This window comes from Echinops telfairi, unplaced genomic scaffold (genome assembly GCF_000313985.2).
Source record: "Echinops telfairi isolate 266 unplaced genomic scaffold, ASM31398v2 ScPeMD7_7469;HRSCAF=8507_0, whole genome shotgun sequence".
NCBI lineage: Eukaryota > Metazoa > Chordata > Mammalia > Afrosoricida > Tenrecidae > Echinops > Echinops telfairi.
Genome location: NW_022111372.1, coordinates 28,109,023 through 28,121,600, shown reverse-complemented (window position 1 = coordinate 28,121,600; position 12,578 = coordinate 28,109,023). Strand labels below are relative to the sequence as shown.

General features: G+C 46.8%; 1 protein-coding gene across 1 annotated transcript; it reads right to left on the bottom strand.

The window, feature by feature from the left end:
• Positions 1 to 577: 577 nt before the first annotated feature.
• On the bottom strand, positions 578 to 8,317 carry LOC101661867 (carbonyl reductase [NADPH] 1). Its single transcript, XM_004696945.2, has 3 exons — positions 7,939 to 8,317; positions 7,315 to 7,422; positions 578 to 1,223 (listed from the first exon to the last, which is right to left on the bottom strand). Exons 1-3 carry the CDS (start codon positions 8,225 to 8,227, stop codon positions 787 to 789), a joined length of 834 nt encoding a protein of 277 aa, XP_004697002.1. The 5' UTR covers positions 8,228 to 8,317; the 3' UTR covers positions 578 to 786.
• Between the last annotated feature and the right edge of the window lie 4,261 nt (positions 8,318 to 12,578).

Below are 12,578 nucleotides of genomic sequence, written 5' to 3'. Positions count from 1 at the left end.
TGTTCCATTAGTCTTCAGAAAGCCCCTTGTCTTGGCTCACAGAGGACACTAGCAGTGTGGGTCAAGCTCTCCCTTCACACCTGGAGACCACTGTTAACTGGCTCTCAGGAGCTGAGAAATTCCCTGGCAGAGTTAGACCTCCATGTATTGCCCGTGTCAGGGTTCATATTGTTCAAGAGTCTGGTAAGGTAGCCCGTGGACATGACCCTCTGCACTCATGGTTCACACATTGTCCTATGACAGGGACCACGTGGTCTTCAAAGGTCAAAATAAAGATGAATTTGGGCCCAGTCCAGAAAAAGGTTGCCAATCTCTAGGTCATAATATCCCGTCCTTTGGACCTAATTATTAGGTAGTATAGCATCTCTAATAACATATTTTGCTAACCAAAAGACTGGGGTTAAGTCCATCCAAGACACCCAGAAGAAGGCCCGCTGATCTACAGAACACAGTTCCACTGACTCGAGTTGCCATAAGTTGAAATGGAATCTAACGGATAATCGCAGTTTCTCTTTCTTTTTTACGCTGGAGCCTTTTTAAAGGTTCGGCATGCAAATAATCCACACAAAACCAGGCATTATCAAGAACCACTTTTATTCATCTACTAACTTTTGGCCACAGATTACACATATTTTTTCCCTAACAACATCTGGGGTAGGAGGTGGAGGGGGAATCACGAAAGAATTAGTAGAATTAGAAATGTCGACAAGCATCAGATAAATGCTCTATAGTTTAATCAAGGTAGGAACAAAATGGCGCCCAAGGATGACGCTGTGTGTGTCACGCTCACCACGGCTCAACTTTCTTCTCCGAAACAAACTCCCCGTGAGGCCCCTCAGCATCTGAGGGCAAGAGGGCCAAGTACACGGGGGTCTCTGCGCCTTCTTCTGGGCTTTTGGTGGCCTTGGGCCCCGCCATGTCAGTTCTCACCCACCCGGGGCAGCAGGCATTCAGGAGGATCTTGTCGCCTGGCCGCTGTGCACTCAGGTTCCTGGCGTAGATCCTGGACAGCACGGTGACGCCGATCTTCGACACGCCATAGGCAGTGTTGGGCCAGCCCTCCTTCTGGTGCACCCCTTTCTCTGTGTCTTCTACGAACTTGTTCATGAGGGCCACCAGCTCCTCCTCCGTGATGGTGTCACTGCGGAACTTCTGCTGCAGCTCCGGGCTGCAGGACTTCAGTGCACGGACACTAACCATGCTGGACACATTGACCACTCTACCTAAAATACAACAAACGCCATTATATAGAAAAGACAGGCACGGCAAAGGCCAGTATCAAACACCAAGACTGTCGAGTTTCTATCAGCTCCTGATGGCCAAAATAAATGGCTATCTTTTCCACAGATTGTTATATTAAAAATATCCTAACATTTCCACTTGGGATGAACACCCGAAAACCTCTTGACGTCGACACTGGTGATGGCTGCACAACACTGCCAGTGTAGCATGCCACCGAGTTAACTGTGCACTGAGCCCCAGCTGTGGCGGGACTGACTTGTAGACAGTCCTGACCTTCAGGATGGGCGCCTCACTGCCCAGATGCTCAGGGTCCAAAGCAAGGATCCAAGGCAATTGAGATACAGGGCTACTTGTGAGCTCTGAGTAACTGTGCTCAAAAACTTCATGGGATTTCAGTACTGCAGGCAGAGGAACTAAGTCGTTTCTATAACATTATAACTGCAGGCGGAGGAACTAAGTCTGCATCTGGCTTTTCTATTACATTCAAAAGGGGGGGCGGGGAGGTTTATTTGCCAAATCACTCATGTATCAGACAATTCTGTGTTTAAGTATAGTTAAGAGTTGTACATTCATCACCTAATCAACAATTTCTCCAAATTATAGCCATTATTATTAACTCCCATTCTAATCCTAACAAGCTATTAATCTGTTGCCTGTATAGATTTACTCATTTCATATAAAGAAAATTATTTGAGTAAAAGCAAACCCAGCAACTACATCCAAATGTTCAATGGTTGCTTTGTTGAATTTTATTGTGATTCTCAGTTGTCCTCTTAGCTTTACTAATAGTATCACTAACTTTCTTTGGAGACAGTTTATTTACAAAAACAAAGTGTATAAAAAGAAATTTTAAAGAGGCCCAGTGACTGATGTTTTAATGCACCGACACAAGCACTGTATGTTACTGAGCAAGAGTGGCACTTACACTGAAGCATCACATGTTTGTATCGACCGAGGCAAAAGTTACTTTCAAGACATACAGGGTCTTTTCATGGCGGCTATTCGGTTTGCGTATCCTGCAAAGTTGTGAAACCTGATGAGATTTCCTCCAACATGCTGTTTGAATGGTGGAATGTTCTAGCTAGGAGCCATTGGACAATGGAGGTATCACTGTCTGGTGTTGAGAATGGCTGTGTGTGTGTGTGTGTGTGTGTGTGTGTGTGTGTGTGCACGCGCCAGACGAGGTGGGGTGGGGGTGAGGGGAAGGGGATCATTCACTCTGGGAGTCACAGAACGAGTTCTAGATCCCAACTGCGCTAGGGACCCGGAGATAATTTGCGCGTCAGTGCTCTCTTCAGTACAATGGAAATATTTATAAAGTTCATTGGAGGCAGCATCAAATCACGCCTGTTCCACCCACTCTTTACAGAATCACAAAGTGGTGGGAGTAGATGTCATAGATTAATTTGTGTCCCCACAGATCTCCTGAAGTCCTGTCTGAAAATGGGGTACACTTAGTTGTGCTAAAGCGGCCAGACCAGAGTAGGGTGGGTCATCAACCTGATGAGTCACCCAGAGGGGAAGACAAGCACCACGAAGGAGACAATCTACAAGCAAAGGAATGCTGACGCCCACCACGAGCAGACACTGGAAACAGGAGTGGGGCGCAGGGCAACCAGCCCCAGAGGTGAGGCCCCGAGTTGCACCTTTAGAACCCATGATTGTGAGGAGCTCAGTCTCTGCTCTGAACAACCAGCCACTTGGGGTGCTCATGGCCCAGCAGCCCCAGACTTTACCACCAGGTTTCCCTAAACAGTCCAGTGACGTTGACTTCTGAAAGCTGAAAAAGCAGTACCTTGTTAAGTCTTGGTTTAGAACGCCTTGCTTTTCAAAAAAAATACAAAATATAACTTGAAGAGAAAACCAACCAACCCAAACCCTAAGCCCCAGCAGCATTAAGTAAAAATATCCTCTCGAATTCAGCGTGGCGGCTTGGGGGAATGTGAAGGAGACCAATTAGGAAGGACTAATTAAGGGGCTTAAATGGCATTGCTGTTGTCTGATACTTTAATTTAAGGCATGGGTACTTGGGAGTTGTAGCAATATTCCTAGTTTTTGGTGTGAGTATATATTAAAAATTATTAATTTATTTAAATTTGTTTTTAAAGACAGGATTTTCAAAAGTGTTAAAAAAAAATCCACACCTGTCTGTCTGCTGTGAGCCTTAAGGAATCCTTAAAGGCACAAACCCCTTTTTTCTTCCCTACGACAATCAGTGCACTGAGCCTTCTACTTCCGGATATTTTCTGCTACCCGAGTCATGGGGTTGGCTGTTTTGAACCAGCCTGAGGTAATGGGCAGGTCATGGGATAAACTGTGCACCCCAACTCCCAAAATAAGCATTGGGACCCGAACCTTTACATCTACAGATATAATTCCATTTGGGGATTGTTCTTTGTGAGACAGGTCTAAATGGAATCAGTTCTGGTTGTAATTCCGACCCCTCTGAGAAATGTGCAAATAGGAGTTTAATCATCATCATGCAGTTGAGTAAAACACTAATCATTCAAAGAAAACTATTAACAAAGCCAAATGGACCCAGCATGAGTCATATGACAAATGTATGCACGTGGTGTGGTGGTGGCATAAGGAGCTGGTTACGTATTGAGTGACGGCTCTGCAAAGGATTCGCGTTGAAGTCCTACCATTGGTTATCTGTGAGCATGACTTTGGAGTAAGGTATTTGAAGATGCTCTCTGTAAGCTGAACATGAGGACACAGGGAAGGAAGGTGAGTTAGTTTATTGTGCCAACCTGGCCAATAAACACATGTGGGATTAATTGAAGGGCGGAGGGATAAATGGCTTGGTGAGCCTCCCCTTTCTAGTTCTCGGGTCTCTTGCTTTGTGATGGTCGCATCGGGTGCAGCTGCCATAGCAGTTCCCTGCTTCAGCTTGCAAGATTGACTTCCTACAAGACATCCCCAAGGAGAAGTCACATGGACCTATCCCGATGCAGCCCTGGGTGCTGGAGCAGCCGTGTGGAGACCCCTGCTAGTGTTGAGATGCTTATTCGTTCACTGACTCAGCTTTCCTCCTGCAGTCAGCATCATTGTCTCTGTTTTGTGAGGTGGAGGACTTTGTGGACTGGTGCTGGGTTAATGGGTTAATGTTGGACTTGTGGGCTTGGGCAGCATTGGGTTGGGATGTTTTCGTGATGCACACGTTCTTTACATAAAACTCTCTTATACATGAGTTGCTGTGGATTTGTTTCTCCAAAGTACCTAGACTAATACAGGGTTCAAGTGGAGAGGTGCTAGCATGTTAGTACCATCCTCTGTACCATCTTGCTGAGACCCCATCATCCTCTCACCAAGCTGCACCCCCTTTAATTCAGTAGTCACATCTTGGGAGTTTGCCTACCACTTTCTCTCCATCCCCGCTTTCCCTCAGTCTGTACAGTCATTTCTGGACCAATGCAAAACCCCCTGAGTAGTCGCCTTTCTAGTCTTCCTTCCCTTGCCTGTCTCCACTGACCAGCAGACATCCCCTCTTGAAAACCCCTCAGGAAGGAAATCCAAGCTGCTGGGTATGGTTTACAAGCATCTCTGTCACCCGACTCTGCCCGAGAGCAGGCTCCTTCTCCGCCCCATCACCCTGCTCAGTGTGCTCTAGCGGACTGTTTTTATGCTCCTGACCCTAAGGCCCGGCTAGGGAGGGGCACACCAATCCAGTAAACGTGCATCCGGAAAGGCAAGCTGCCCCACTTAGGTAGTTTGAAGCGGGGCTTTGAACGGAGGACATGCTTGTACAGTGTGCCCTCCAGTCTGCTTGATGGCCTCACATCTCACCTCACCCCCTTCTCCCAGCCTGGTCCTCCTAGAAGGCTCTACTTGCCTAAGACTGGCTCAGCGGGCGTCAGAGAGTGGTTCTCTCCAATGAGACCTGACCCCATTCAGGTACAATTCCATTTACTGCATTCCAGGTGAGGAAAGTAAAGTGCTGGAGGATGGAGTGGAATATTAGCTTTTGTCAAGAAATGGAACCAAGAACAGCTTGCTGTAGTGACACTCATTGGCACAGGAAGGAGAATGTAGGAAAAATGAACTCAGTGTTATATAAGTGGAAATGTTTATACAGAAGAAACAAGATCTGACAAGAAACACTAGTTAACAGGTGTATTTTTCCATAAAAACAATCCGTATATGACACGCCCCTTGACAACTTGCCTGAGAAACTCCTTTCATGCTAAGCAGGGGTTGTTGATCTGGGGGTGAGGGGGTGTGTGTGACAAACTAGGACTTGCAGACCTTGTTAGGGAGGAAGTGGGGGGACACATCTTCCTCAGGACCATGCACCCCTTCTCCCAACTGCTTGAAGAGCCAGGGCAGCTTTTGGTACTTTTACTTCTTCACTTTTCAGTTCTTTTATTGGAAGTTTGAAGAGTAAGGAAGGTTAGATTCTGAGCTTGCACAGACCCTAAGACGTGAAGGGTAATACTTACAGTTCTGGTGTAGTTTCTCAACTTTTCAGACCTTTTTCTGTGTGTGAGACTAGGAAGTATATTTTGAAATTCAACCACAGCATTTTGATAGCTCTCTCCTGAAAACCTGTTCTCTGTAATTTTTATTGCAATTACAACAAATAGACAACTTGCTTAGATGAAAAATTAATTTTAAGCTTGTTAAAAATTAATTTTTAGGCTATACCTAAAGACTAATAGCTTTGGGGGTATTTATTCAAGTGTAGTTTCAAAATCTGGTTATAATTCTGCCCCCTTTGAGAAATGTGCAAATAGAACTCTAAGCATTAGCAAGTAATTTGTTATTCAAAGAAAGCCTACTTTGTGGACATATACTTATTTTGATGAAGATACTCCTTGAAAAAACAAGGAATTCGTCCTAAAGAAAGGAATTAAATATTCATTTGGGTATGCTACACTGACCTTTGTCATTCTCCAAATATTAGCCTAGTTACTTTGGTAAAGAATGCTTTTGGTCCCATTCTTGCAGATTAAAAACAGAACAACAACACAAAGCACCTCACTCCCGTGGCATCTGAGCTCACTCACATCAACTCTAGGGCAGGGCGGAATTGCCCTGTTGGGTATCTGAGACTGGAACTCTTGGCAGGAGTGGAAACCTCCTCTTCCTCCCATTCTTGCAGACAGCTATGCCGAAACCAACAGCATGAAAATGAAAATAGAAACAACGACCCAAGGAACAGCTCTCCAGGATTAAGAGAGATTTCTATTACTGGAGGAAATCAAATGCTCATCCTTGCAGCCAAAGTACTTTCTATCAAAATCTTGGACCATTTGGAGATAGACTAACACCAAGTATTTAGCTATAATTTTTGGACATAATAGTTTGGGTCATTATTTTAATTATATTCTTATTCATATCTAGCATTCCTTAAAAAAATGAAAAAAACCTTAAGTTCCATTAATATTGTAAATGCTCACAAATGTTACGAATGAAAAGAATAAGGCTGTTTTCCCCCATTAAAATTAAATAACAGATTAAGTCACAAGACAAGGAGTCTCACCCATGTGTACTAAGTTTCTTTTAAAACACATCAATAGGAGATCAGATGGCCAACAATTATTCTAAAGCAAGAAGAGAGGACAACAGGGCAGGGACACCAGATAGCTGGAAACGGAACCACTAGACCAGAAATCATGAGGACGTTCACAGGTTGTGGAGAATATCAGCAATGTTGCTGGACAGTCTGTGTAGACATTATTGAAATTATTTTTGGTCACTGTAACTCATCACCGAGAACACAATAAAATATCATTGGAAATGTTTGTTCAATAAACTAGTAAAAATGCTGCTGCCACCCAAAGGAGACCAGCTCCCTGGACTGAGAAAGTTCACTCTGGGAGCAGAGGAAGAAGAGGTGACAACAGATGAGTCCTATGAGAATCCAACGTTTGGGGCACTAGAACCAAGGTAAGAAGGACCCAGGCGTGCAAAGGTCTCCTGCAGGAGAGCAGCCAAGATGGGCCTTGGAGGAGGGCAAAGTCCTCAGCTGAACCACGCCTGGGAGGAGGCACAGAGCTGAGGGAGGCAGGCAGAGGTCAGCTCCAGCAGGGGCGGGGGCCACACTGGTGTTCCGCAGCTCAGACTTACCTTGGGGCTTTATGAGAGGCAGTAATTCTGTGCAGATGTTCCGGGTACTGAAAAAGTTGGTTTTCAGGGTCACCTCGGCTTGAATATGAAAGGGTGTGGGATCAGCATCTTCGGGGGAGGAAAGAACAGAGTGATTCAACTGTTGTAACAATGTCATCAAGTTCTACAGATAGATTAACACCCTCCCCCCCTGGGGTGCCCCACCCCACCCCACCCCACCCAAATAGTGCATGTGACACCCAGTGAATGCCAAGGAGCGTGCTGGATGGCCGTTTTCTGGTGTGAGGTTCTCTAGTTCAAAGGGGGCTCCCATGGGGCGGCTGGTACACACAAGAACTTGTGGACTTTATTTTGCAACGTCTCAGTGTTTGTAAACACACACTGAAAAGTTTCCTTGACTGCTCTGAATTCAATCGTCGAGAAAGCGTTTGAAGAAATGTGGAAAAGTGTGAGCCGGGGAAATGTGAAGGTCTATCAGATGCAAAGTCCTCCAAGTCCGGTCGGACTCCGCTCTCACCTCGGGTGCCTCTCCATCCAGGGGTCTCTCCCGACACCCCGGAGTCGCCAGCGGCCCCGCCCGGCCTCTGCGGGGGCGCCCCTAGCAAGCCCGCCCCAGCGCCTTACTTTTGAAGGCGATGCCCGCGTTGTTGACCAGCACGTCCAGCCCGCCGTACTCGCGGCGCAGGAAGTCCCGCAGCGCGCGGATGCTCTGCGGGTCGTCGATGTCCAGCTGGTGGAAGCGCGGGTTCAGGCCCTCCGTCTGCAGCTGCTGCACGGCCGCCCGGCCGCGCTCCGCGTCCCGCGCCGCCAGCACCACGTCCCCGGAGAAGTGCCGGCACAGCTCGCGCGTGATGGCGAAGCCGATGCCCTTGTTGGCCCCGGTCACCAGCGCCACGCGGCTGCAGGAGGTCATGGTTGCAGGTGGAGCGGCGGCGAGAAGCAGCGACCCGGAGACCTTAGCCGAGAGCGGAGCCGTCTGCAGGTTCAGACCGCCGCTGCTGGAGAAGGCTGCGTACGCGCAAGCGCGGGACGTGGTCAGGAGCCGCGCATGCGCAAAGCCTCCGCGCTCTGCTAGGAAGCCCCGCCTCCCCGTGTGGACTCAGGCTTCTGCCCCCAATGCCCAAGGGAGCCTTCTGGGCTGACTTTGCAGAACCCCGCCTAATGCTCCAGTGACAGCCAAGGCTCCCCTTTCAGCAAAGGACCTTTTGGACTGTGAACCTTTCAACTCTCCGGTAGATCTGAATCTTCACCACTGCGCCTTCAGATTTGCCCAAGTATGCTCTGAACTGTTTCTAGTGTCGCTGCAAAAGAAATGAACCTTGAAAATTTTGCTGAATAAAATAAGTCACTTACCAAAGGACAGGCGTTGCATGGCCACACTTACAGGAAGCATCTCCAATAGGCAAGTCGATGTGGAGACAACGTTTACTACGGTGACCAGGGTGGGTAAAGGAGCCCTGGAAGCAGAGTTCAAAAACCTCCTCTGGCCTGGTGGAGAATTAGGGCGCTTTCTGCTCCCTCAAATTGTTAGTCTTGGAAACTCCCGGGCAGTTTTATCCTGTGCTATTGGGTCCCCAGGAGTCGCAGCCACTCGCTGGCTGTGAGGAGAGGCAGGAGAGCAGAGGAATGGAAGAGGACCTTTAAGGAACACTCCGCTTCTGTTAGGATGATGGAAAATTTGTGAACAGTTAAGGTGTATGGTTAAACAACACGAATATCATTACTGTCAACTGAATTTTCCGTGTAAAGGGTGTAGAAAGAAGATATTGTTTGTTAGCGATATACAAACAGAATATGGTTCGTGGGATAACGGATTGAAAAGATAAAGGAAGTTTGCCACAAACGTTTTGAAATCTGCTCCTTGCCACCCTTGAAGAGACCTATCGAACCAGTCAGGGTGGAGTGGTGCTTAGGGAAGCAAGGATGGGGTGGTGCACAAACTCTAGAGTTGGTTTCAGATCACAACTGCCCTAGGCTGTCTCCTAGTCTGTATTCTCTAGAAGGCATGAACCCAGGGATATTACTGCCCCTGTGATGGATCTTGGCAGAGAATAGGAGAAAGATGTTTGCTTGTGTTTTATTGCAAAACCATTCTACTGTGTGGATCATGAGAAATTATGGATAATATTGTGAAGAATGGAAATTATGTGCTCACCAGGAACCTGTCCATAGTTCAGGAGGCATTGGCTCAAACAGAACAAGTAGATAAGCCAAGTTTAAAAGGAGGAGATGTGTGCATTGGAGTTGTCTCCTTTCTCTGCACTTGTTTGATCTGTGTGCTGGGCAAATAGCTGAAGAAGGTAGACTCTAAAGAATACCACAGCAAGATGAAGGAAGACCCATTAGCAACCTGCCACAGGAAGATGACACAACCTTGCTGGCTGAAAGCTAATAGGACTTGAAGCATTTATTGGAGATCAAAGTCTAGAACCTTTCATATGGATTGTACCTCACTATAAAGAAAACCGAAACTCTGACATCTGGACCAATAAGCAACATTGTACATTCAGAAAAGTGATTGAAGTGTTAAGGATTTCATTGTACTTAGGTCCACCATCAACACTCATGGAAGCAAGCAGTCAGGAAATCCCATGATGCAGTGCGTTAGGCAAATCAACTGCAGAAGACCTCTCCTAGGTGTTAAAAGGAAATATTTCACTTTGTAGATTAAGGGAATCATGGCCCAAGTAATGGTATTTTTAATCACCACATTTGCTGGATAATTAATAAGATGGATGAAAGCAGAATTAAATTGTTCAAACAGTAGTGTTGAAATGGATATACCATGGACTGTCAGAAGAACCACCAAGTTTATCTTGGAAAAAATATAGTCAGAATTCCTCTTAGCAGTGAGGATGGTGAGATGATCCTTTGTACTTTGGACATAGAATCAGAAGGAGCCAGTTCCTGGAGAAGGACCTCATGCCTGGGCCAATGAAAAAGATCCACAAGTAATGTACTGACATGGTGGCTACACCCATGGGACGAAGCATGGGAACGGCTGTGAGGATGTTGCAGGACTGAGCAGTGTTTCCTTATGTTGTGCACAGGGTCAGCATGAATCAGAACTGATTCCAGAGCACTTACCACCACCACCACCACTACCAATGCAGTAGCTTCAGGTGTCATTTAACTTTCAGAGGTAGAATGAGAATCAAGATCACAGCATGAGACTATGTCTGACTTCCTCTGATTTTCCTCTTGCCTACAGGCAAGGGTCCAATACGCCTCCGTTCTCATCCTTCTTTACTTTCTTCTGACACCAAGTCTTCCTGATAGCCTGCTTCCTATCACATGAAGGTAAGACAATCTCTACTCTCAGACCTTTTTACTAATTCTGGATCAGCTGCCCTCCCCATGACAGTCAATTTCTCTTCAAAGTTCAATACTTAATGCATTGCAGTGGCCATAAAGGACCTACACACAGAACTCACAGAGAGGTGGTATATTAGTGGTTTCCTGTTACACATTGCTATTGTAGTGACCCTAGACCACCAGCAGATGTCCCCCGTGGCCCCTCCTGATACTCTGAGCAAATGTTTCCCCTTGACCTTTCCAGATATTTTGAGGGACCCCACTCCCTGCTGTTATACTATATTTATACTACTGTATAAAACCTGATTTTGCTGCTCGCTCAAGGTCGAGAGTGTTTTCTGGCTGAAATAAAGGCTTTTAACTTTATTATAGTGGTGTGATTTGATCTCACTTGGGTACAAGAGCCAAGTTGCATGACTCCTAGTGACCCCATAGGACAGAATAGAATTGCCTTGGAGTGTTTCCAAGGTTGTAAACCTTTGCAGGAGCAGACTGCCCTATGTTTCTCCTGCTGAGCCACTGGTGGGAATCTGCTAGGATCTAAGTGCTTACCAACACCATAACAGCTTACAACTTAGGGTCAGAATGAACTTGGAGGTACCAGGTGACAGGATGCACTTCTTCAATCGGACAGCTTTCAGCCAAGTCAGCTCTCAGCTTTTTCTCAGGTGCACCCACAGGCAGGCCCTTCCCTCGTGCTTGCTGGGTCCCAATTGGGCTTACTGCCTTGGCCTTGGCCCGGCAAGTCTTAGAGCTCTTTAGCATTGCTGATTGCTGTGAATGACTTGGGAGGCCATTTGTGACCTACTCTGGCTTCCCTATTGCCAAGAGGCAAACAAACATCAGATGTGTCTCCATGCTTTATCCTGTTTACCCTATTCTGACACCAACCATCCCCGCCTCCCCCGGCACTCTATTTCTATGCCACACAGAAGCCATAGGTAATACAATGGTGGGGAGTATAAGCGAAATTAATAGTTTACCATAAGTCAGGATTGGTAAACAGTAAGGATACAGTCACTGGTTCACAGCAACACTTCCTTGCTGCCAACATTCAAGTCTCTCTCCCATCCTTAGCCTCTCAGTGATGTGGTGCTTTGGCCTCTGCCTTAGTGGGCCAGAAGCCAGCTCTCCTGTTGTTCTGCCTGACAGTCCCATAGCCTAGAGCCAGAGTAGGAGAAGGTACCCCTGTCTCAGCTGCTGCTCCTCACAGTGTCTGTGTCACTGTTTCTGGGGCATCTGGTCTCAGCCTCCCGATAGATCTGGAGTGTGCTCTTCCCATGGTCCTGGGATTTCTCTCTGTGTGCAAGATTTCTCTTACACACCAAGGAATGGCTTTGATGGAGGTGTGCTTTTTATCTTTCAAGAAGGATCCTGCCTTAAGTCACACCCTCTTGTAACGAGGTCTTAAAGATGCTGCCCACTCTAGTCCTGTAACAGAAAACATTTTTCAAAGTTGTATTATAGCCTCAGGCATAGAGTCCAGAATGATAAGGCATCACATAAGGAATTATGACTAGAAGGGTCGTAGTCATTGATGATATCTCACTGATGAGTGCCTAGAAGCACCTCACTGTGCCAGCAAGCCTTAGGTCTTTCACGAGATGTGGGCTGGCAAGTCCACGGTAGCTACCTCTTGATGCTCTCCTGATCCCCACTGTTGGTGTTACTGCTATTGTCTCCTGCTCGCTCTTGCTCTCTTCAGTGTTACAGTTCTCTCTCTCTCTGATCTAGGAGGTTCTCAGTACAGGACCCCAGAGCCAAAGACTCCCTTAGCTCCAGAACTTCTTGATGGTGGCGAGGTCCTCTCAACCTCTGTGGGATCGCCCTTTGTGAGCATATAATTCCTATCAAGCTCACCTTCCCGACACAACTGCTGAAGACAAAGCGGGTGAATAAACAAATGTGGTGAAGAAAGCTGATGGTGCCTGGCTATCAAAAGATATAGC